Genomic DNA, 26,816 nt, shown 5'->3' on the forward strand with positions numbered 1-26,816 from the left:
GGATTCAGTCAAAGGGCCACACTTGAGGACCCAAAAGGTCACATGTGGCCTCAAGGCCAAAGCTTCCATACCCCTGGACTAAGTGGTCTCTAAAACCATGATCTTATGAGGGAAGAGGGAGAAGGCAACAATCATAGTAGCTGGAATTGATATAGCACTTTATGGTTTGCTAAGTACTTTACATGTTATCCCAGAACAACCTTGTGAAGTAGATGCTACTATTATTCCCATTTTACAAATACGGAAACTAAGCCTAAGAGAGGGTAAATGACTTGCCTAGGGTCTTGCAGCTAATAAGTCTGAAGAAGGATTCAAACTCAGGAATTTCTGTCTCTAAGTCTAGTACCTGAACAGAGCAGGAATTCTTAACCTCAGACCTCTTTGTCACTCTGACAAAGCCTGTATATCCCTTCTCAGAACAAAGTTTTCAAATGCATAAAATAAAATACATAGGGTTAAAAAAAGGAAGCCAAATAACAAAAACAAAGATACACTTTTTTCCCTCTCCGTGTTCACAGATTCACTGAATCCCTAGAGTAGAGTATGTTGGAAAAGACTGGGCTGCCTGGCCCTCTTACCTGTTGTACTCAGCTTTGAGCCCAGGGATCAGGGCCTTATTTTTTTTTTTTTATCAGGCCTTATCAGGGCCTATCCTGGAATGAATTAAAACCCTTGGCTTGGCTCTAGAAACCACTCTGCCCTTCCTCAAAAACTATCTGAGGAAGAGATGAGTCAGTCCCTCCTCTTGGACCAGAATCCAGCCTGGTACTGAACCAACTTCTGGAGACCCAACACTAGCTACCTGGACATTCACAGGTGTTCAGGTAAAGGGACAACAGTAGTAACTGAGAAGCGGCCTAGCTATAGTCAGGGGCAGTGCAGAAAGGAGTTTAAAAGGGACCGGTCAGGAGAAGCTAACTGTAATAGGGGACATCTGGCCCTAGCTTCAAGAAACTTTGAGGAGAGAGACAAAGACCCCAGGACTGGAACCAGAGGTGACTGGTCATTTAAATAGGGGAACCACCTGTCCACTTTTTAATCTCAAAAGTTAATATGTCACCAGAAAAAAAATCTGTCTGATAAATCTTCTCCTTGCCTCTGCTTTTACAAAAATTCATGGACTTTAGAACTTTGAGTGATTAAAAAAAAGTATACATGTGAAAAAGGAAAAAAAAAACCCAGTCACTTCACAGGTGGTAAACAATATAAAAATAATTTTATTTACTACTGTAAATAAAGTAGTGCAAAGAAGAGTAGATGGACCCACAATATTGCATTACTGATTTAATTATTCTAGCACACACACACACACACACACACACACACCCCATGGCATACTTCTCTCAAAACCCCAAGAACCAGGCACAGGGGGACTAGGAGCTAAAGGATTGTTTTCTGCATATTCCATTGGCCTACTTCTATTCTAATGGGTAATTCGTGGCAAAGACTACTTTTAAATACTAATCATTTTCTAAATGGCATCTGAAGGTTTACAATTGTGAAGAAACCATATCTGGCAATATCATTAAAGCATTTTAAGCACTATGATCCTAGAAAAATTTAAGGAGAAAAATGTAAACCAATTTACAATGACATTTCCTTTACCGTATTTCACACTGACTCTGACTTAACTCTAATTAAGCGCCTTTTGTTTCCTGTAGGCATGGCAGGACAAAGAGGAATTTGGTTTGTGCTTCCAGAAGCAGCCTGGCTGTGAAAAGGACTCTTCTTGTCACGAGTGCTATGAACCAAAACATTACAAACCCTGTTTAATGTTCACATTTGCCTATTTTTTCAATAAAGGAAAATTTCAGAAGGACTGAACAACATTGATGGAAGTCCCATTAGAACGTAGCTTGCTTTAAGTGGATTTAGATATAGCACAGGTAAATGATGTCCCCTGAAATATAGCAACACCATCGTGGGAGTCCAATGGGCCGTAATCCTGTAGACCATTACAGGGCATCAACCCTGTCCCTAACATTAGTATAGGAAGAGGGTTCCACTGTATTTGCTTGATACCCTGGAAAAAGCAGTATCTACTCTGGACACTTCCTTATAACTTAAATATCCATATCCACATGTCTATATTTAATATATGTTTATATTTATTTGCATAAATATAAGTATCATATAGATATAGATATTTACTCAAGTGCACTATTAACTTCTAGTAGTCAAAACATGTTGAAGGTTTTAGCATTATAATTCCCTGGCTGCAGCATTCCTAATGTCTTCTGTCAAATACCCATGGTCCAAAGGCTCCATCTCTCATCTGGGGAAATATGGAGAGTCAGCAATTCACCCTCGCTGCTCTAAATTATTTGCAGGAATGGCCTCTTCTTGTTCCAAGGAGCCAACAGCTGGATTTGCAATGGAAGGGGCAATTTCTGAAGAGAGCTGTGAAACAGATGCGGGAGGACCATTGGCTGTAAAGATACACACAGACAAACACAAATACACATACATGGAAAAAAAAATGCTGAGTATCTGAAACAACAAATAGAAAAAAATACACAGGTTTAGTAGAAGCAAAAGGACACTAGGCTAGGTGATGGGTCCCAGTTCTAATCTCTTTCTGTGGAGCTTTGGACAAACCACACAACACCTTTGACCCTTCATCTCCGAGATGGCGCAGAATCCTCTGGCTGTGAGGCCAGTCGCCTTATTGATCACCAGAGCTCTGCTGGCTGAGCTGGGAGGTGCCTTTCTCCTCCCTCATATGCCGTGTTTGTTCCTCCTGAAGCTGTCCTCTTGACTGGAAAGAGGATGACATGTACAAAAGGGACAGGGCTGGATTTGGAGTCTGAAGACCTAGATTTGAATTCCTAGGGTGAGTTACCTCACTTCTCTGGAAGGTTATTTAGCTATAATTAAAAAAAAGGCTGGAATCCCTTTCAGCACTAGATGAAAAAAAAAATGATCCTATGGAATGCTATTCTTTAGCCAGAAGCATGTGGGTAAATTCCCTTGGGGTCTTCAAAAGCCTTCTTCAAGTTCAAAAACCCTTGGAAGGGATAATAGAGTTAACGCTTTAGTAGGGTATTACATCATAAGGTAAGAAGCAGGCCCTGTGGGGATGGTGTGGGCACATGGTATGAGGCAAGGGGCCCCAAGAACCAGGTGAGGGAATAGAGGCAGAAATACTTACAATACAAACTTGCCTACTGAACACTTTTGCTTAGAGCTAACGGTGTCTGGTAAGGAAATCTCATCTCGTCTGTTCAGAGCACAAAACTAGGAAAGAACTTTCTTCCTCATGGAACTGCATAGGGCAGGGCTTTCCCACGAAACCACAGAAACATTGGCCTAGGAGTTCCTAATCTATAAAGATGCTCTATGGTGAAAGAAAGCCTGCTCAAGAGTATGATTTGCAGACCTGGGACTCACTTTTATATAGTCTTTTATGGCAAGGCTCTTTATGCACGTGATTTGATTGAATCCTCACAAGATCTTTGTGAAGTAGGCAATATGAACCTTTGTATCAGCCCCATTTTATAGACAAAGAAACTGAGGCTCAATGAGGAGTCTAGACAACTTGCTTAAGGTCACACAGCTAATAAACGTCAAGTTGGGAACTCCAATCACACTTCTTCTTGGCTTGAGTCCAGTCTTCTTTCTAGGACACCATGCTGGGTCTCTAATGCTGCCTGGCAGGGCTGATGAGAGAATCTGCCACACTTCATGCTGTGATTACCAAGATCCTTCTGCCTTCTGGGGCTGATTATAATTCTTCTCAAAGAGATTTTAGTCCCATATCATTTTTATAAGTTAGGCCAGCTTTCATTTCTAATATGTGTCTGCTTTTAAAAACACCACTGTGCTTTAGGAATTACAGCTTCACCTTTCGATTATTTGCTGTGATGGAGAAGAGCTTTGGTATACAGAAACCAGCATCATTTCTCTCAGGTTCTTCAGTATAGCTGCCTCCCCAGTTACGGTATCAATTGCTGTGGTCTCTAACTATGCCTTCCCTTCCTCCAAGTTATGCACCACCCACCCTCACCCTCACTCCCACACATAACCTGAGCTCCTGGAGGGGAGGGACTGTCCTTTTTTTGTCTTTGAATCCACAGCACTTCACAGCACGTTCTGCACACAGTCGGTGCTTAATAAATGTTTGTTGTAATAGTAAAAGGAGCCCACTTTCCCCAAGCATCTGGTAGGGGATGAAAAGAAGCAGGCTTGGGGGGGGGGGGAAAGAGTATGTATCATCAATGTTCTGGATCATCATCATTAGTCCTGATGAATTACTTCAAAGGATGATGTTCTGAGTTCCCATGCAGATGTTCAGAATTCCAGAGCTAGAAATGATTTTTTCCCACATCTGATTTCATGGCATTTTATTCTTCTCAGTCACATATTACTTGCATTATATTTAGCTCTGTCCATCTTATCTTCACTATTTGATTATAGCTCAATGTGGGTAGTGAGAAGTATTGTGGCATAGTGGAAGGAAAACTGGCCTTGGAGTCAGGACAGCAAGAGGTCAAGTCCTACTTCTGACCCATAACGGTTGTGTGACCCTGGCTCAACTCAACCTTTCCTTGTTTTAGGTAATCCTCCAAGCTTATCAGTTGCTGAGACCATGCATTGGTAGAGGGAATTTCCATACTAGGGGTTTCCTTTACCAATGAAATCATGAATCTAGTTCCTATACCCCTGCTTTCTAAGGTCAGGAAACCAGTCTTATTTGTTTATTTATTTGTATATTATTTATTTAAATTCAAGAAGTACTTATTGAGTTAATGCTATGTTTAAAACAGGCCTGCACAATTTACAAACTGTGGGCCTCCCAAAAGATTTTGGGTGGCTGGCGAAAATTGTAGAAGATGTTTTCCTCTACGTTTTTTAAAATTTTTTATTTTTTAATTTTTTTTGGCTAGGCAATGGGGTTAAGTGACTTGCCTAGAGTCACACAGCTAGTAAGTAATTATGTGATGAAGGCTGGATTTGAACTTAGGTCCTCCTGAATCCAGAGCCGGTGCTCTATCCACTGTGCTACCTAGCTGCCCCCTCCTCTACATTTTTTGCGGGCTGCCTGAAATCCTTTGGTGGGCCACAAGCAGCCCACTGGCTGTAAGCGGCCTGAGGGCCAAAGGTTTTGAAAGCCTGGTTTAAAACATAGCACCAGGCAATCTAGGGCATTAAAGAGAGATAAGAGGCATGGGATCTATTCTCAAGGACCTCGTAGTCTTGTTAGAACCCTGTGTTATTTATCTCCCTTATTACTCAATTGCTTAGAATATTATGTTCACAGAGTAGGTGCTTACTGTATTTTTTGTTCAGTGAATGAATGAATACATGTAACTTTATCAGACATCTGATTCGGGGACTGCTTTTTAATAAGTGAGGTGGGAGGGAAGAAGTGGGACCCAGTTGGGAAAGTATTTATGTAGGAGTTGGCACCTGAACTTTGCTTTGAAAGAAGTCAGAGATTCTGCAAGAGGGAATTGGTGAGAGACTGTATCACAGACCTAGAAGGTCATTGATGCCAAGGCAGAGGATTATTGAATGTCATGTATGGGCAATAATTAACAGGTCAGCTTGACTGGACCAGACACACCTATCAGCTGTGTGGCCCTGGGCAAGTCATTTAACATCTGTTTGCCTCAGTTTTCTTAACTGTAAAATGGGGATAATAATAGCACTTACCTCCCAGGACTGTGTGAGGATCAAATGAGATACCAAGTGCTTTAATTCAACTGAATAATCCAATTAATTGAATCCAATAAATATTTATTAAGCACCCCTTATGGGTCAGGAATTGTGCTACCTCTGGTAAAAGACAGTCTCTGCTCTTATGGAGCTCAGAGTCTAATGTGTACCTCAAAGTAGCTGCAGTGTACTTGAGGAGAGCTGGGGGGAGGAGGGTTGGGAAAACAAAGTCATCTGTTTAGGTTCTGGAGCAGTGGTTTTTGTACCATAGACCCCTCAGGCAATCTGATGAAGTATATTAACTCCTCAGGTTATTTTAAATGCATAAAACAAAACATATAGGATTAAAAAGACAACTAATTATATTATAGATGTATTCCACCCCCTCCCACCTTCGCTATCCAAGTGTGGGGACCCCATAAAATCTATCCACAGATGTGGATGCCAGGCTAAGAACCCCTGAGATGGTTCAGCGCTCTACTGAGCATAAGGCAGAATAGTACAGTGAATACAGTTTCAGAGTTGGAGACAGGATGAAATGGATTCATAACTCATTTCTGATACTTTAATTTCTCTATCTGTAAAATGGGAATAATAATAACTGTAACAATAGCTACCCTATGGGATTGCACTAAGGCTCAGATAAAAAAAAGACTTGAAAGTTATATAAAATTTTATAACTTGTATGTAACTTTCTGTTATTACTGTTACTGTGAGTGGTAGAAATTACTTTGCCTGGTATGCCCAATAAGACTTCATTTTCATAGGACTTACATTGGGTTTTGAGAGCTCTTCTCAGGGATGCCATATGATTCTGAGGTAAACACAATTTAGGACTAGAGAGAAGCCTTTGTGAATGGAAAGCCAATTGATCAATACTTAGGAACAGTCTCTGGAAGTCACCTCATTGGGATGCCAGCTGATAGTGACACCTGGCCAGAAGTTGATCAAATAACTCTCTCTTAACCCTCTTTTAAAAATGGATTCACCCTCTAGGCTTCTCTTAGTTCCTGAAGAGAGGCCTCCTAAGAGCCTACTTTGAATACATAATGGAAATCTCACTGGAAAAGTGACAAATGTACTAAAACACAGTGAATCAATAAGTTGTTTTAATTCTCTGTATCTTCTTGTTCATTCTGAGATCCCAGCCAGAGACTGTCCTTGAAAAAACAGCTAGTTAGAACTATATCTGGAGATGATTACACCTCAGCTGCCACCTTACAACTGTATTTCCCACTTGAAAAATGTTGGTGATCAACACAATATATAGAAGCAAAATAAACATTTAAAACAAAGAAAAAAAGATAAACAGATTTTCCTCCTGCCCAGAGGAAAAGGTTTCAATCCCTAACAAAGAAGTTCAAGGGGAGAAAGAAGCAAGACGACTTGCCCTGGGGTCTAGAGTCCAGAGCAGTTTCGGCAACACAAGTTTCTTTCTCAACACGTCTTGACCAATCAGTCCAAGCAGCCTCATTCCTAGGATCTTGGCTCCTTTCCTTTTGGGGGCTGCCTGTGTCTGTAGCTCCATGTGGCTTCCTATTTCCATTCCATTATAGCTTCCCATTCTTCCATTCCTGAGGCTTCTCTGATGAGGAATGCATGACCCTTGCCCTTTTTCCCAGATGAATTTGGGTGCCCACTTCTTGAGTGAGGAAGATGATGAGATTCAAATAGACTGGTCCATGAGAGAAGCCCATTATTTTCAGTACCACTTAAAGTCACTTTAGGAGATAATGAGATTCAAGTAGGCTGGTAAATGAAATATCGAAACTAACAGGGGCCCCTAACTTCTCCTGGCTAGTGGGCATCTCCCTTAGGAGGCTGCCTCCCTTGGGGGGCTGCTTCCCTGGGGGGGTTGCCTCCTTTGGAGGGAACTGTCTGTCTTAAGGAGCTGCTGTCTCCATTAAGGAGGTCTGGGGTCTCCCTTAAGCTGCAGTCTCCCTTAAGGGGCAGCAACCTCCCTTAAGGAAGAGTCTGCTTGGTGTGTTAACTGGAATAAATGCCTTTACTTGATTTGGAGACAGCCTAAATGGATTCTTTCAAGATGAACCCGCCACATGAACACCTTGCATCTCAGCATTTTGGGGTGCCCCTGTATCTCAACATTCTCCTCATGTGATTAGGAGCTGGGCTCTTCTTTGGGTCTGCCTTTTGGTCCCAGTGAACTGATTTTAAAAGGTTAGCTGGAAGTAAGCCTAGCTGTGGCCTCCATTCTGCCACACTCATGAGACTAATTCATACCCTGGTATCACTCAGTTTAACACCTTCTCATCTGGTCCCCTTTCTAAGATTAGGTCTATGAAAGGCCAGCTCCCTCCCATCAGAAGTGCAACAGCTTGAAAAAAAAAAATAGAAAAATGTTTAGCTAATCCAGTTTTTTTCATCTAGTTAGTTGTAGAGGATCAGGTGGCTTAATTTTATGTGCCTTTCAAGATGGATCAGTGAGTTTAAAACATTAGTGAGTAAGGTACCTAATTGTTCCTAGTTATATTTCTGAAAATCTTGCATATAGATTATTACTAATATTATTTAAATAGTTTATGCTAATATGAGTTAATCTTTGGGTTTAGCTATTTTAATGAAGATGTCTATTATCATAGAAAAACTGCCTTCAGTGGGAAAGAATGATACTCTCCTCCTCAGTGAATTAGTTCCATGAGAAGCTTGGGCATTGGGACTCGAAAGTTAGAATCCAGGTTTACTGTTCACTTGGTGGCAGCCTATGCCAAATTGCAAGCAAAGTACCCTTGGAAGAAATAAATAACCTCTTCAGAGTTAGCCTTGCAAACACCAACCAATAAAGTGATGGCCAATTTTATACAAGGTTTCAACCGATACTAAATAGAACATAATTCTCTATGGGTGATTGGAGCCTAACGCAAAATGGATGGACACCTCAGTGTAAAAGTACAAAAATGAATTATTATATTTTTTAAAAAAGATGACTACACAGACTGAAATGCAAGTCCTCAAATAACAAAGTCCCTTAACTTAGAACAATGTGCCATTCACAGGGCTATTTCTTCCATATGGTTCCTGGATTTCCAAATAGCTGTGTTTTGAGGGTTTTGTTCATTTGTTTGTTTTTGGTAATACCTTGCTAAGTGTCAAAAACTCATCATCACATCTTCTGCTACTATTCTGGTACTGAAGAATGCTCAGCCTCTTAATCATCTTTCATACTTCTTTCCTTATTACCTTACACTGCTTGACCCCTATCAGAGAGGGACACCATGAGTCAGCATAGTACCTTTGTTAAGTCCTTTTGCCTTTGATATGGATTCACCCAAAGCTCAGTTTCTTCCTTCCTCCTCTCATGCCTTAATATATAAAGTGGTCCCCAATTCAGTTGCCAATCCCATAATTGTGGCTAATTATTAAGATAATAGATATAAGGCAGAAGAGGACCTCAAGGGATCATCTAGTCCAACTTCTTATTTTACAGATGAGGAAATTGGGGCCCTGAGAGAAGTTAATTACCCAGGGTCACAGAGGAAATAAAGGAGCAGAGCTGGGACTCTGGTATCTGGACATAGGTATCTGGATTCCAAATCCAGGATTCTTTCTAAGTTTGAGCCTAAGCTGAAATCTTGCCAAACACTAAAGACATTTTTATGTATTTTAACTCTTTAAAGTGTTCATGGTTGAGAAGAGATTGTAGATGCCATTGAAGAGGAAGAGAAAGAGACAGAGTTGGGAGAGAGCAAAAAGTTAGAGGGGGAAATGTGTAAATATGTGGGTGGTACAGAATATTCCCTGCAATGTGGAAAGCTGAGGAAAAGGAAGAAAAAGGAAAAGAAATGATAAAGTGAAGGAGGAAAGAGTGAGATGAGGATTTATTGGGAGTATGGATGAAGATATGAAGAAAAGTAGCAGAAACAACTTTTCATAAAAAACAATTCTACTAGCCCATGAATTTTCATGGGTACCAGCTGGTATAAAATCATAAAGACAATTTTCAGCTCCTCTAACTGAATTGCATTTATAATAATCATAACAATATTTCTACAGAGTAAAAATGACAACGATAATTTGAAATGGAAAATACTGACAAGATGCAAAATGAATGTGCTATACCTGGTAACAAATTTAGTGATGGAACTGAATTTGCATGAGCTAGATTTATAAGCCAACTGACGAAAAGGCATCAGACCTGGGAGAGGGTTTGGATGATCCCTCATTAACTTCCTTAAGGGACTGGAAGCAAAATGATGATTCCATCTGCCCTCCTCACCACTGACTCCTTTCTCACCACCTCGTGACATCAGGTTTATTCTGTTCACTTTTCATTTTCTGCTACACAAATAATCCCCACACTAATGTTTATAGAGCACATCCCTTCTTCGTCTTGTTGTTTGCTAATGTCTGCATGGATGTTTGTGAGTCTTTACGTCTTTTTATGTCTGGTCAGGTTGATGGAATCTGTTTTAGACTACAATCTAAAAAGAGGGCCTATATGTCTGTTTATTTTGGTCTTTAGAGTACAAAGCATTTTCCCCTGGCTCAGATACATGCTGAATAAATGCCTTCTGAGGATGATTTCAAATTCATACATCCATGTATAGCACGTATCAACTTGTATCCATCCATCCATCTTTTCTTTCTTTCTTTTTTTTCGTTTGTTTGTTTTTAGGCAATTGGGGTTAAGTGACTTGCCCAGGGTCACACAGCTAGTGAGTGTGAAGTGTTTGGTGTGAGGCCGGATTTGAACTCAGGTCCTCCTGACTTCAGGGCCAGTGCTCTACTCACTGCGCCACCTAGCTGCCCCTATCCATCCATCTTTTCAACAAATATTTATTGAACACTTGCCATATGCAAGATACTGTCCTGGGTATAATGAGGGATACAAAGTTGTTTAAGTCTCTATTCCTGCTCTCAAGAAATTTATAATCTAGAATGACGGTTCTTAAACTTTTTGTGTGAGTCATCAGCCCCTTTGACAGTCTAGTGAAGCCTATGGACCCTTTCTCAGAATAATGTTCTTAAATGCATAAGATACATAGAATTATAAAAAAAACCCCAAATTATATAGAAATATTATCATCAAAATATATTTTTTAAAAGTTCATGAACCCCAGATCTAGAAGACAAGTTAAGATGTATGTATGAATTATCCACAATACAATATGGTATCTGGTAAATGTCATATGAGAAACACAAACTAAATCCTAGAGAAATGCCAAGAAAGGGGCATCATGACAAGCTGGGGGTGATTAGGAAAGGTACTCAATTCACTGCAATGAAACAAATATTTACTGTGGTAATGAAGAAGAGGTTGTATGTGAGGTGAGCCTTGAAGGGAAAGACGAGAAGTGTTGTAGTGAGTGAGAATCAGGGGGTATTCTAGGTAGATGAAATAAACTAAATAAAAAGGAAAATGGAGGCAGGAAAGTAAGACCTAACAGAGGAAGGAAACACACATACAACCATACCCACACCCACACCCCCCCCACATACACACTCCCCTTTTTTTTCTTTTTCTGTAATGGGTTTGATTTACATAAATCATTACCTGAGACTGATTGAAAATACTGGACTGCCAATGCGATCAATATGGATACCAGAAAGGTTCCCAGAAAGTAGATCTGCCAAATATTCAGAAGTGGGTATTAGATGAATGACAGCCAGAAAGGGTAAGACTGTAAAGAGAGGTGTGGGTGGGGGGAGGCCCAGGGACATAATACCTACCGGGGTGGAATGAAAAATTCCATTACAGACAATCCGAAAATAAAAATAAAACAAAGCTAATGAACAAGGACTGAGCGAATCTTCATTACTATGGCTCCAGCACCTACAATAAAAACCACAAATCACCCTGATTATTTGACTTAATTTGGTAGTAATACTGATTACTGACATTTTCAAAATAGTCTACAAAGCTGCATAGTTCTTGAGAGCAAGAACAATTGAAGGATGGAAAGACAGGTTTCAAAGCAGAGTAGAACGGCACCCTGGCTTTCTCTTCAGTTTTGTTTTGTTTTAGGCACTCAAGGTGAACTCTCAAGGACTCAAGGATCCTTTTGGGTAACTATAAGATAAATCATTATGAGTCTTGCTGCAATGTAGAGGCTGCTTGGGCAGAATTCTGATAAGGCTGGCCAGTCTCTACCTCTTAAAGCATTTGGGAGGAAAGCTAGAGGCCCAGATCACACCTCCAGGGCAAAACACTTTGCCGGAGCTCTAATCACCTCACCACCTAGCTGCCATGATGAGCTCATTATTGATGTTCACCACAGCTCCATAAAGCAAGGTTTTATTAGCCCCATTTTGTAGCAAATAAGGATCTGTGGCAGGATTTCAAGTCAGGGATTGCTAACTCCAGGTCCACCTCTCCAGGTCCACCCACCCCACTTTCTCCAAAGGACCATAAACTGAAAAACATCATCTAAATGATTACTTTGCTACCATTTGTTATGCCCCTTCCCAAAGCTGCCACCTGAAAGAGCTTTGGCACCTTTCAGAAAACATGGCCTAACATCACAGAGTGTTGGGGCTAGGAGAAGCCTGGATTTCACAAAACAACATCATTTCACAAATGAATCTGCTAATGTTCAGAGACTTGCTGAAGGTCACCATATAATTTCATTTCTTCCCTATCTACTGCCTCAACCTTATCTTCCCTAGAAAGTTAGCTGGGGAACTTAATGGACAGAGCATCTGCCTGGGAATAGGGAAGAATGGATCAAGGGATGAATAAAATGCTTTTGAATCATTTGCTGTATGCTAAGCACCAGGGACAGTGCTTAGACTTGACTAGGAAAAGTGAAGACAACCCTTGCTTTCAAAGGGTAAACCTCAACAACAACACCTACTTCACAGAGCTGTTGTGAGGATCAAAGGAGATAATACGTATGAACCACATGTAAACCTTAAAGTCCTATATAAATACTAGCTGCTGGAATCACCATCACCATTATTATTACTGTTTATTTACATGCCTAGCTACATAAAACCTTCACTCCAAGAAAACTTATCTGATGATTGTTCTTTTTACAGCTTCCCATAGGCATTCTCAAAAGAAAGATTTATCTAGCAGTTCCACTTTATATCAGCAACCCAGAACCTTAAACCTTGGGCCTAAGGCAAATAGTAATCAATCAGCTGATGTTGGCTGGGCAGGGAAATTTGTAAATTCACTAGTAAGCAATGGATCTTGAGCCCTTTTCATTCTTCCTTGTTAGATGTGCTAATAGGGAGTCAGGGTGCCTGGCTAGAGTGAGATGGAAAGTGGACTTTTACCCAGAAGCAAATACTTCCCCTTTAGCTCGAATACAAAAAAAAATGCCAGATTGTCATCAAGTGAAGTTATGAGCTCACCTTTCATAGAGTTCCTGAAGGATTGAGATGTTATTAGAATGGAGTGTTTGATCAATCTCCAGGTATTCCAAAATGTGGTATGGGATAGTAGCTCCCTCTTCAATTAGAAGGGCCAGGTTAAAAAATCCCTAAAAAATCAAAACAAGCAAAAAAAAAATAAACAAACCACAAACAAAATTCATCCATTCCAAACAGACAAATCACATACCCACACCCCTCATCAGAATGTAAACTTTTACAACCTCCATATTTTTTTCAGTCCTAGTGCCAGATGGTTTTGTCATCTTCATTGATGAGTTGTTTCCCTAAATATATGCATCTGAGAAATTTATTTGCAAAAGAACCAGTAGGCTTTCATAGGGATGCTGAGCTCCATCTGCTCAGAAACTAGTCAAGCGGAGGATTTGTCCTTTTCCTTCACTTTCTGAAAACAGAACTAGCTGGAAATTTTGCCTTCATAGCAGAAAAAGAGGTAAAGGACCAGAGTAAAGGCTTGTGCTCATTATTTACTGCTTATTCTTGAAGGCCCCATCAGCAGGTTGGAAATAAAACTCTGTATTTTCACATTTTGGTGGAGTCATATTCTAATACTGGGCATAGTTTTAAGGCATAGGATAGCTGTGCTTAGCTTTTCACTAATCACCATGGGAAAATTACTCCTTTAGGGCCTTTCTCTAGAAAAGTCTCTGCTCTGCTACCTGTTTTCAGGAAGTCTGGGAATGGTTCTAACCAGCTATATTCTGGAGCCAGCTTGTATGGGCTGGTAAACTGATTGTTAAATCTTCAGTGTGAGCATTCACACTTCAGAAATAGGTAAATGCCTCAAGTCAGTGATTATTTATCATTTTGTTGATTGTCTAGGCTTAAGAAAATGTTGGGAAAAGTTAATAATGTAAATTAATGCAGATTAAACTTAAAGGTGTGTTGTGCATACATATTTACAGAAAGCCTGTGGTTAAACACTTACTGGCAAACACTGTCCTTCCCCAATTATAAATCTTTAGATAGATTCCCTTCAGGGGTTTGAGCAGACCAAGGCTAACGCCACTTGCAAACTTGGTCACATAGCCCTGAAAGGGAAGGCACCTAAGCACGGGGCAGTAGAATGCCTTACCACATTTTCTTCCAGCTGTATAGCTGCCGCTCCCACTTAAACATTTGCCTAAATTATTTTTATGGCAGTGGAAGGACATGTGCTTTTCCAGAGGCCCCCGACCAAGGCTACCAGCTCCAGGTAAGTGATTTTTCACTAGACCTGGGAAAGGGGCTGGGAGAATTTATTTATTTGTTGTTCACATCTAGGAGGGCACAATGTTTGTACAAAGAGTGAAGGAAAGAACCCAGCTTTCTGTGCTGATCCCTGTATATGGGTGAGAAGGAAAACCTTGGTGATAAGCTGCTAATGAACTCATTTTAAAGTAAAAGTTAGACTAAGTTAAATAAAATTGTTGCTAATTAGAGGGCTCTTCACCACTGCTCTCTCTTCTCTCATAGGATCATAGACTCAGTCCTGGAAGGTTTTTAGAGGCCAACCTATCCCACTTCTTCATTTTACAGGGGGGGAACTGGGGCCCAGAGAGGTTAAACAACTTGCCCAGGGTCACATTGGTGGTAACTGATAGAGGCAGGATCTAAAGCCAAGGCCACTGACTCCAAATCCAGAGCTCATCCCACTGCCACACAGCCTATTCCTTAGGTCCAAGTGCTCATTTTTTCAATATTTCAGTGGAGTAAGACCTCATCAGTATGTGTATGTTCTCCAACTCTTTGCATCGCAAGCAATCCAAACCTCATTGTGGACAATTATGCTCCACATCCTTCCACAAATCTTCCCTAGAGAAAGCTCAATCTCTACAGCACTGGAAATTTTCCTTTTATTAAGTTATTCCTCTTAATTTGGTAAGTTTTATTATTAATTTCCAACAATTCACAAAATAAGACTACGTTCACCAAAGGTATTCACTGCTATCATGTAGCTGTTCAGGGCAAAGTAAGTTATTCCTCTTAATTCTAGTGCCTTCCCTCAGTTGATTATTTCTAATTTATCCTGTATATAGCTTATTTGTTCATAGAAGTTTGGAAATTGTCTTCTCCACTACACAGTGAGTTTCTAGAAAGCTGGGACAGTCTTTTGCCCTTCTTTGTAGTCTCAACAATTAGCACTGGGCTTGGAGCATTGTAGGCACTTAATGTTGATTGCATGAATGACAATGGTCTTCCAGTCTTCATATTCTCTCATCCTGTCACAATCTTCTTTAAAAACTCCTTTGAACAAAATACAAAAACAGCCTTGCCTCCTATCTGCAGATAGGAATGAATTAAAATCCTTCTGCCCAATATTCAAGGCCCTCTACAACCTTCCCACATCTACAACTTTATCTTCCATGGCTCACCTACACAAATCCTTCCTTCAGGCCAAATCCTGTCCTAGAACCTTATCCATCCTCCCAGCCTGGGTGGGATTCCTTCTCTCTACTCCCCTATTTGCTAATATAAATTTTACTCTTCCTTCAAACTCCAACTCAAATCCTAATTCCTCCCTGAGGCTTTTCCCAACCAGCCTAACCCCCAACAATGAGTAGCTCCTCAGAGCTCCTACAGTATTTCTAATTCATCCTTGAAGATCTGCTCAAGGACAAGAGTTGCACAGTATGAGCTGGGAGCTGCACTAATGGATGGCATCCCCATACTGATGTGATAGATCACAAGTCCATCCCACTATATAAGTATATGCCACCTTAGATTGTTAGTTTTCTTTGTGTAGATTTCAATTCAGTTCAATAAACACTAAGGAATGTCTCTCTGTTTTAATTAGATTATGGGTTTGGGGGAAAGAATGAGTTCTGTCTTGGATATATAGAATTTTTGATGTCTATGTCTGTATGTCTATAGAAAAGTCATATTACAAGCAAGTAGTGACGTGAGGCTAGAACTCCGGAGAGAGACTTTCAGCCAAAGACAAGGTTTATTAGAATATCAGTCATACTGGGCAGACTCTTAAGGAGTCTGAATGTCAATGAGCTATTGGCTAGATTGTAAGAATCTAAGCATCTTAATGGAGACCAGATGGACCTTATGTACAGAAAGACTACGGGAGGGATCTAGGAGTGGCCAAATACTGTCTATGAGGTAATAGAACTCCAGGGACCTGGACCTTGTGGCCAAGAGAGAATGGAGCCTAGATAGGATTAAGGGTGGGAAGTGGCCAGGGGCCTTAGGGAGGTAAGACAACGCAGGGCTAGGCTAGGTTAAGGATAATAGAATTGGGAGATTGGGTGTAATCACAATGAAAGGCCAGTTGATGGGATTAGGCCAGAGATTTGGCCTTGTGGGAAAGTCCAGGTTTTTTCCTTTTTGGGGTCTAGATCCCATCTTCATCAAAAATGGTCATTAATACAAAAGGTTATATACAGTTCAGTCTATTGCTACCCCCTAGGAAAAACAGATTGATATACACTCAGGAGGCACCACAGACACAGTGCTATACTTAGAATCAGAAAGTTCTGAGTTTGAATCCTGCCTCAGAAACTGACTGGCATTCTGACCCTGGGCAACCTCTCTCAGACTCAGTCTCCTCATTTGTAAGGTGGGAATGGCAACACTTCACAGAGTTGTTGAGGATCAAATGACATATGTGTAAAGTGCTTTGCAAACCTTAAAGTGCTATTATAAGGGTCTAGCTATCACTATCAATTATTCTCATGTTCTACTCATTTTCCTGGGACCCATCAACAAGATTTGAAGCTTGAGTCACTAAGGGAGAGCTGGGGTTATAAATAGAAATGGGATGGAGGATGAAGGCTCATTCTATGTTCTTGCCTTTTACCAGCCAGGGCTAGAGGCAGCTGGAGGGAGAGAAAGCCAGCATAGAGAGAATGACAGACACTCCCCTCCATAGAGGGGAGCAGGTGCCCTCTATCTATAGCATGATTGAGCTAGCAGAGATGAGCAAACAGTGCCAAATCAAGGCACAATGAGACAAGGGCGGATGGGTTCGATGGTCCACTTTCCCCTTATTTTTGAGTTTCAAACTAGGTAGGTCTGCAAGGCTTCACTTGATCTCAGGTTCAGTTCCAGCCTTGTGTTTATATAAATGTACTCTTACAAACTGACACTAGGGACAGCACTAAATATAGAGATGCCACAGAACAAGTGACCAAGGTCAAAATGTTTTCCATTAGAAAGTAAATTAAATAAACATTTTAGTAACTGCTGAACTAGTCAAAAAGAACCTTCCTCCACCCTCAGGCCTCCCAGAGCACTTGTGTTTAACCTCTCACACATAGAATATTGTGTATGAAGGTTATCTTTGTGTCACATTATCCCTTTGTGTCATATTGTAAGCTCCATAGGGGCAGAGACCATGTTTTAGCTAAGCTTTGAATCTCCCCCCCAGGCATTGCACACAGTTCTGTACAAAAATGGCACTGGAAATGTATGAAGAATGAATGAATGAATGAGATTGAAAGGATGGGCTGGTTATACTGTACATTTGACCACAAAATGGCACCATGGTCCCAGTCATTCTGCATATTTCACACATGCGCACACGTGCACACACACACACACACACACACACACACACACACACACACACACCAGATAGCACTTTGAAATAAACTATAAAATGGTTCCGCAAGGACTGCCCTGTCACTGGTGATGGCCAGAGGAGCCTTTATGCAAGGGTGCTGCTGTCTGGAGGTAGCAGCTACAACATGATTTCAGAAACAGGGCATGGGACACAGTCAAGTGTTTATTTACCTGTGAGTCTCCATCCAGAGCAGCCTGGGCATACATCTGCATAGACAACTCAAGATCTTTCGACTGATTCTGGTGGCCATAGTAGTAGAGGTCTCCCATCTTCAAATAAGCTTTGGGACAAGAAGAGATTCACTTTAATAGTAGCTACTGAGGCCTTCACATCTCGCTCTTCCTCTGACCTTCTGGCTCCTGAGGACAAGGCCTTTGTGCTTCCTCAGGAGGCACTTGAAGTTATATTTGTTGAATTGAATTGAATTAGAAGGGGGGAAGCTTTCCTGTGCCTAGTTAAGGAGTCAAAATCATTTCCCAAACTGTTTATAATTAATATAGCTATCCTGAATGGGCCCATGGGTTTCTTAGAGTTCAGGCTCAAAGCCCTGCCATGGCAAGATTTCTCTTTGGTGCCGAAACTTAGCAATATCCCTAGCACATAGTAGGCATTTAATAAATGCTCATTGACTCGATTTGTTGCTTAATACCCAAAATCTTGCTGCTTAAGTTTGACTTCTCAACTAGAAATTTTCTTTACTGGCTCAGATAAGCTTTTCTTTCCTGGCTCAGATAAGCTTTTCTTTCCTATAGCAAACCCATGTTTAAAAGTTATCCTCCAAATAATTTTTTTTTTTTGGCTAGGCAATGGGGTTAAGTAACTTGCCCAGGGTCACACAGCTAGTAAGTGTCAAGCATCTGAGGCTGGATTTGATTTCAGGTCCTCCTGATTCCAGGGCCAGTGCTCTATCCACTTTACCACCTAGCTGCCCCCAAGTAAGTTTAAAAATTTTTTATTCTATCTTTTTTTTCCACCAAAATGGTGAGTCTGAGAAGGCAGCAGATAAGGAGAGACCTGTGAAAGTCTGGGGAATCTGACTTTTAACCATGATTTTCATCATAGAGTTCTTTCTCTTTCTTCATTTATTTTAAAAGCTCTTACTTCACATAAAACAGTTATGTTTTTCCTTGTTACCAATGTTCTCATGGTTGTTAATGGCCCAGCTCAGCAGCAGTCTTTCTATACATACCAAATGCAGGGGCATCGATTTGGAAAACAGAGAAATTATAATATCTCCAAACACAGTTAACGCCCAAGTATCTTCTGGCCAGTTCCTAGTGGGGAAGAGGGTGAAGGGAGGAGTCAATCCATCAATCAATGAAGTTTCGTGAGACAATTTATTCCCTTTCACTTTAAATTAAGAGTAGATGCAGAAAACATTTACTTACTGGTCTCTCCTCACAGATATGGGCTAAATTTGTTTGTGACACTTCAATCCCAGTTTCTGCTGCTAAGACAGAATACAGCAGTGCTTCATGCCTAAAAATAGACAATTAATAATAAATTCCATGCAGTGGCTCTTACAAATATTCTGAGAGAATTTTATACTCAAATATAAGAGGGCACAGAATAAGCAGTTTTAAAAAAAACATAAAATCACGAGTTTTTTTTTAAATGAATACTGTAGATAAAAATACTGCATAAATTGATTTATTTCTTTTTCATCTTAAAAGGCCGAGTTCACAGATAAGGGTTTTGTGAACTAGCTGGTACAACGGCGCCCTCTATTGGATAAATATTATGTCTAAACACAGGCTATGTTCTGGACATCATTGCTTGTGCTGTTCCATTCTAAAAACGCCCAGTGTTTGTTTGGAGCCTTCTATTTTGTAAGAGAGTCCACAGGGCTCATGATTTAGAACAGCCTCAGTGAAAGCTTAATATTCAAGATGTTAGGAGTTTGGCATTAGGATGTCAGCAAATTGAGGAGAGGGATTGCTTTCATTCTTTGTATGTGTATCCCTACTACCTAGGGCAGTTGTTCTTTGTCCTTCGTTCTTGAGGAGGACTATGAAATCAGGGAAGGTGATGTCATGACTTGCAAGTGAATTGGATTTAAATGGGGGAGGACTGTGCAAAGTCACCAGCCTCACTTTCTCCTCCATCTGGGTTCAGTGGCAAGATATAGATCAGGACAACTTGAAATTGCCCCACTTCTAGGACAGTTGCCCGGCACACAGTGGGTGCTTAATAAATGCTTGATTGATTGATTTGCCAAACTATGATATGATTTGAAAGTGGAATCTAGCCATGGAACAACCGTTTCTATACTTTATATTAAATTGGAGTGCTAAGTATGAAAGATTCTAAGCTCTTGAAACTATGCGTGGGGTGCAGAAGTAGTAGAGAGAGCCCTGGACTCACAGTCAGAAGATCTATGTTTAAGTCTCTGCTCTGCTACTTGCTCCATGCATAACCCTGGGCAAGTTCTGGGTTATCTCATTGCTCTGAGCCTCAGTAGCCTCATCTGTGAATGGGGCTAAAACATTAGCACACTCTATTTCACAGGGTGGTTGTAAGGATCAAATTAGAGGCATGTAAATCACTTTGTGACTGCAAAGCTCTATATAAATGGATTTCATTTATTATTTTTTAATCTTATTTAATATTTTATTTTCCCAATTACACGTAAAAATAATTTTAACATTTTTTTTTCAAATTTTGAATTCCAAATTCTCTCCCTCCTTCCCCTTCCCCCACCATTGAGAAGGCAATCAATTTGACATAGGTTATACAAATGTAGTCATGCAAAACACATTTCCATGTAAGTCACTCTATGAAAAAAAACACAGACAAAAAAACAACAACAAGAAAAATAAAGTAAGGAAAAGTATTTCTGATCTGCATTCAGAGTCTACTAGTTCTTTCTCTGGAGATGGACAGCACCTTTCATCATAAATCCTACAGAACTGTCTTAAATCATCACATTACTGAGAATAGCTAAGTTATTCATAACATATCATCATACAATATTGTTATTACTGTGTATGATGTTTTCCTGGTTCTGCTCATTTCACTTTGCATCAGTTCATGTAAGTCTTTCCATGTTTTTCTGAGAGCATCCTGCTTATCATTTCTTAAAGCATAATAGTATTCCATTACAATCATATACAACAAACTTGTTCAGCCATTCCCCAATTAATGGACATCCCCTCAATTTCTTATTCTTTGCCACCACTAAAAGAACTGCCATAAATATTTTTGTACACATAGGTCCTTTTCCTTTTTGTTTTTTATCTTTTTGGGATACAGACCTAGTAGTGGTATTGCTTGGTTAAAGGGTATGCATGGTTTTATAGCCCTTTGGGCATAATTCCAAACTGCTCTCCAAAATGGTTGAATAAGTATACAGCTTCACCAATAGCACATTTTAACTTTCCCACACCCCTTCCAACATTTGCCATTTTCTTTTTCCTGTCATATTAACCAATCTGACAGGTGTGAGGTAGTAGCTCAGAGTTGTTTTAATGTGCATTTCTCTCATTAATCATAATTTAGAGCATTTTTTATATGACTATAGATAGCTTTGATTACTTTGTCTGAAAACTGCCTGTTCATATTCTTTGACCATTTATCAATTGAGGAATGGCTCTTATTTCTATAAATTTGACTCAGGTTTCTACATGTTTGAGAAATGAAGTCTTTATCAGAGAAAGTCACTGTAAAACTTTTTTTCACAGTAATGATTACCAACTATTTATTTCTCTCCATCCTATTTTCCCCCTGTTTATCCTACTCTCTCTCTTTTTACCTTGTCCAGTCTCAAAAGCATTTTACTTCTGACTTTTACCTGCCCCAAACTGCCCTCCTTTCTATCAGCTCCCCTCACCCCTTATCTTACGCTCTTCCTTTCTTACTTTCCTGTATGGTAAGATAGATTTCTGCACCCAACTAAGTGTGTATATTATTCCCTCCAAATTCTGATGAGAGTAAGGTTCGTGTGTTCCCCTCCTGCTTCTCCCATTTCCCCCTCCACTGTAAAATCTCTTTCAAGCCTCTTTTATGTCAGATAATTTATCCCATTCTGCCTCTCTCTTTTCCCTTCTTCCAGTGTATTCATCTTTCTCATCCCTCAATTTTATCATCACATTCAACTCACAACTCTGCTTTTTGTCTCTGCATACTCCTTCTAACTACCCTAATAATGAGAAAGTTTTTAGGAGTCATAAATATAATTTTCCCATATAGGAATATAAACAGTTTAACCTCATTGAATCCCTTATGATTTCTCTTTCCTGTTTACCGTTTTATGCTTCTTTTGCATCTTGTATTTGATAGTTAAATTTTGTATTTAGCTCTGATCTTTTCATCAGGAATGCTTGAAAGTCTTCCACTTCATTTAATTTCCTTTTTTTCCTCCTGAAGGATTATTCTCAGTTTGCTAAGTAGGTGATTCTTGATTGTAGTCCTAGCACTTTTGCCCTCAGGATAGTATATTCTAAGCCCTCTAATCCTTTAATGTAGAAGCTGCTAAATCTTATGTTATTCTGACTGTGGCTCTATGATATTTGAATTGTTTCTTTTTGACTGCTTGCAGTATTTTCTCCTTGATCTGGGAGGTTTGGAGTTCGGCTATAATATTCCTGGGAGTTTTCATTTTGAGCTCTCTTTTATGAGATGATTGGTGGATTCTTTCAATTTCTATTTTACCCTCTGGTTCTAGAATATCAGGGCAGTTTTCCTTGATAATTTTTTGAAAAATAATGTCCAGGTCCTTTTTTTGATCTTTGCTTTAAGGTAGTCCAATAATTCTTAAATTATCTCTCCTAGATCTCTTTTCCAGGTCAGTTGTTTTCCCAATGAGATATTTCACATTTTCTTCTATTTTTTCATTCTTTTGACTTTGTTTGTTTCTTGATGTCTCATACAGTGACTAGCTTCCACATGCCCAATTATAACTTTTAAGGAATTATTTTCTTCAGTGAGCTTTTGTACCTCCTTTTCCACTTAGCCACTTCTACTTTTTAAGGAGTTCTATTCTTCAGTGAATTTTTGTGTATCTTTTTCCATTTGGCCAATTCTGCTTTTCAAAGCATTCTTCATTTTGTTGGATTTTTTTTTTTGCCTCTTTTTACCATTTGGCCTATTCTGTTTGTTAAGGTGATATTTCCTTCAGTATTTTTTTGTGTTTTCTTTCCCAAGCAGTTGACTCTTTTTTCATGATTTTCTTGCATCACTCTCATTTTTCTTCTCAATTTTTCCTCTACTTCTCTTACTTGATTTTTAAAAATCCTTTTTCAGCTCTTCCATGGCCTGAGAACAATTCATATTTTCTTTGGATGTGGGAATTTTGGCTTTGTTGTCTTCTTCTGAGTGTGTATTTTGATCTTCCTTGTCACCATAGTAACTTTCTATGGTCAGAATTTTTTCCTGTTGTTTGCTCATTTTCCAGCCTATTTCTTGACTTTTAACTCTATGCTAAAGTGGGGCTCTGCTTCCCAAGTGGAGGGGGCCCACTGTCCTAAGCTTCAGGTTTTTTGTGTAGTTGTTTTCAGAGGTAATTCTGGGGACCTGTAAGTTTTTAGCTCTTCCAAGGTGATATGATCTACAGACAGGTGTGTTTACTACTCTCCTGTACTGTGCATTGGTTTGTGAGTGACTACAAGCACTCTTTTCAACTCTGGAATTGTGAGGAGGGTCCCTCCTCCACTGTGGCCACAAGCACTAGTGTGCTAGTACTCCTCATCCCCCTGGGACTATGACCCAGGACTGCAACCCAGGTCCAAGCATAGGCAACGAAACAGAGTCCTGCCCCTGGTGTCAGCAAAGGGACCCTGTAAATCTCCTTTTTACCTGTTGTCTGATCCCCTTACTGTCTGAGGGCTGAGGGTCTAGAAACCATTACTGGTGCCACTGATTCAGTTGCTCTGAGACCTGCTCCTGGTTTGCTGGGGCCTGGTATGTGCTGACTGCACTGTGCTAGACCATGCTCCTCTCTCAACCTGATGCAACAGACCTTTCCTGCCAACCTTCTAAGTTGTTTTGGGCTAGAAAGTTGTTTCACTGCATATTTTTGTGAGTTCTACTGCTCTAGAATTTGTTTAGGTATTTGAAGGAGTTTGGGGGGGAGCTCAGGCAAGTCCCTATGCCTTTACTCTGCCACCTTGGCTCTGCCTCTGATTTCATTTATTATTAGACCCAACTTTTCCAAAATATTCCAAGTGACTACTAGCAGGGCGGCACCAGGAAAGAACACTCATAGATATTTAGAAGCCAAATGAGGACAACAAAATCTGAATCCAGCTATGCTGCAGGTCATGGGCAGTGTGACTGCTGAGTGTGCTGATTATATCAGACTCCATTATACGTAAGGCAGCAGAGCAATTAGCCATAGTGCATAGCAAGAAGGGACAGGGAAGCTTCCAGCAGGGGCAGTTTTCCAATATTTTTTAAAAATATTTTTTAACAGTTGCAAAATCATTCTAGTTTATCTATTCCCCAGAGTATTCATAGGGCCATAGGCAAAATTCATGCCAAGAAATGCCAAGAAGTGGGAGCTCCAGGAGGGACAGGCATTAGTTATATACTGTGATAAAGTTCTCATTCAAAGGGCCTTAAATTCTATTTCCTTCTGTGGTATGCTGGACTATGGGAACATAAGAGCTTCCTCAAAGACTAAACCCTAGATTTGTAGTCAGAAGGCCTGGATTTGGGACCTCACTCTGGCCTACCAGTCCTTCAATTTTTGGTAAGCCGCTTTTCCTCTTTAGTCGTCTCCTTTATAAAATGGTGGCATTGGATGAGATGACAAAGTAGAGTGCTTCTCTGAATGTCAGACATCAATGAAATGATGTTAATACTTGCTCTCTCTTCCTTACAGGACTGTGAAGTAAGTATTATTAACAGTATTCATAGATACCTCCTCTGAAAAGGTGCCCCCAGGTTTTACACTGACTTATCACATAATGCAACCAACTCGTACCAACACCATCCAGAATCTGGTTCATGGGTTCATTAAACTTGTTCTATCTGGGTTGATGGGCACCAGTCATTCTAAGACCACATTCCTTAACCCTCCACCCCTCCACTCTGTCACCCCCATCCCCTATCCCCCACCCCCAGCCCTGCCTTACTATGTTTATAATACCCCACAAGCACAAAGGTAAGGATCTAATAAGTTTTAAAGAGTGAATATCATGCTTCACATGAAAGCCCTTAATACAGATCTCAACTCAAGCTATAAAAGATTTCTTCAGAAAAATAACAACAATAGCAAAATAAATAGCTGGGTTCTTTCAAAAGTTTCCAGTTTAAAATACCAGTTATTTAAGATCATTTATAGAAGAAAAGAAGGATCAGATGGTGGAAGTGGATATATTTATTGTGGAGAAGACAACACAGGGTGCCATATTCAAGTGGGCTGTCACATGGAAGAGAGATTAGACTTGTTCTTTGTGGCTCCAGAGGGCAAAACTGGAAACAATGGATGGAAGGCCAATTTTGCCTTGATAAAAAGAAAAACTTCCTAACAATTAGAGTTGTTCAAAAGTGGAATGGGTTGCTATAGGGAGTAGTGGGTTCTCCATCCTTGGAGGCTTCATTGGTATACTGGAGAGAAGATTCATGTTCAGGTGCAAGTTGGGCTAAATAACTTCTGCGGTACCTTTCTAATAATGATAATTAATAATAATAATAATAATAATAATAATAATAATAATAATAACAATGACTAGCTAACATTTATATAGTGCTTTTATGTTTGCAAAATGCTATACATACCTTAATATGTCATTTGGTCCTCAGAACAACCTTGTGAGGTAGGTGCTGTTATTATTTCCATTTTACAGTTGAAGAAAGTGAGGCAGACAGATTAAATGACTTGCCCAGTGTCACACAGCTAGTAAGTTATCTGCTACTGGATTTGAATTCACATATTCCTGCTGCTCTATCCACTGCTTCACCTAGCTACCACTCATCTGAGAGTCTGTGAAGTTTCATAGTTTGGGCAGCAAAAATTCCTTTTGATGAGCACTAAGTAGATCACAACAATATTCCTCCTCTCCTGCTCAAAATTAGTGTCAACTGAGGAGCTGGAAAAAACCCAGAGACTTTTCCATAGCCAAAATTTATGTAGAACTTTTCTCCAAATGCCTGCACACTCTGATTCTGACACCTTCAATTTTCAACAACAATGACAAGCGGGGCAGGGATTAGTCCCTTTCCCAGAGTCACAAAGCAGGATAGACAGAGAGCCAGGATTAGAAATCACAATCCTGGCGATCCTAAGCTATTACATAACCACTGAGACAGCCTGGTTCTCTAAAAATAATACCTTCATGTTTACAAAGTAGCCAGTCTCTACAACAGCCCTGCGGTAGGTAGAACAAAGTAGTATCATCTCTAGTCTTTGTAGCTGGAGAAACTGAAGCTCAGCAAAGTTAAGTGATCTGTCCAAAGATACATGGTTCACAAATGGTAAACCTGGGTCGAGAACTCAGGTGTCTTGACCTCTAGTTCAGTGGCTTTTACGATTCACCATATTGTTGTAGTAGAAAAAAAAAAAAACCAAACCATTCTCAAAGCGTTGGAAAGCATCCAGAAGTAGCCAGAGCATATTATAATTTTTATCACTTGGCCATATTTGAAGAGAAACTGTACAGGAATGAACTACGGGATCATAGAGAGAAAGTTGGAAGGAACCTTTGGAGGCAATCTAGTCCATACTTTTAATTTTACATATGAGGAAACTGAGGCCCAGAAAGTGGTCCTTCAGTGACTTATCCAAGGTCACACAGCTGAGAAGTGGCAGAGCTAGGATTTGAACCCAGGTCTTTTGATTCCAAATCCGCCTATTTCCTACTGTTCCACATTGCCTCTACAATGGCCAAGGTGGAATGAAATCTGGGTTCTCCTTCCTGCATTTCCCACTAACTCGCTTTGTTATCTTGGGCAAATTATTTTGCCATAGAATCAATGTTAAATAGTACCCCTTAGTGGCCATTTAGGCCAACCTCATACATGAAAAGATGTGGTTCAGTATCTACATACATACATCTCTATACATGTATATTACCTAGGTATCTACAACTGAACCCACGCTGCCTCTATCTGATGAACTCACTTAATGACACATAAATTAAAAAAAACAAAACATAACACCTTTAAACTATTTCCTGCTCTGCCCATGCCTAGGGCAGGGGTTTGGGGGACAAAGATGGATATAAGGGAAATTAAAGTCTAGTATACACTATGTATGCAACAAAGTACATCTTTTTCACCTGGAACTCAGTGAATCAATTCGTCTTGCTGG

The 26,816-nt window shown here is 40.1% G+C and overlaps 1 protein-coding gene across 2 annotated transcripts in view; it reads right to left on the reverse strand.

Annotated features, from left to right (window-relative positions):
• Window positions 1-2,090: 2,090 nt before the first annotated feature.
• The window catches only part of SEL1L3 (SEL1L family member 3), a 117,228-nt gene continuing 92,502 nt past the window's right edge, over window positions 2,091-26,816 (reverse strand). For both annotated transcript variants that reach the window (XM_027836698.1, XM_027836699.1), the window contains 7 exons: window positions 18,955-19,045; window positions 18,756-18,840; window positions 17,737-17,846; window positions 12,976-13,103; window positions 11,347-11,449; window positions 11,171-11,243; window positions 2,091-2,429 (listed from right to left, as the gene is read on the reverse strand). In XM_027836698.1, coding sequence (XP_027692499.1) covers window positions 2,302-2,429; window positions 11,171-11,243; window positions 11,347-11,449; window positions 12,976-13,103; window positions 17,737-17,846; window positions 18,756-18,840; window positions 18,955-19,045 — 718 coding nt within the window. In that variant the 3' untranslated portion in view covers window positions 2,091-2,301. The remainder of the gene's footprint in view (window positions 2,430-11,170; window positions 11,244-11,346; window positions 11,450-12,975; window positions 13,104-17,736; window positions 17,847-18,755; window positions 18,841-18,954; window positions 19,046-26,816) is intronic.

Source organism: Vombatus ursinus, unplaced genomic scaffold (assembly GCF_900497805.2).
Source record: "Vombatus ursinus unplaced genomic scaffold, bare-nosed wombat genome assembly UNPS02014818.1, whole genome shotgun sequence".
Classification (NCBI taxonomy): domain Eukaryota; kingdom Metazoa; phylum Chordata; class Mammalia; order Diprotodontia; family Vombatidae; genus Vombatus; species Vombatus ursinus.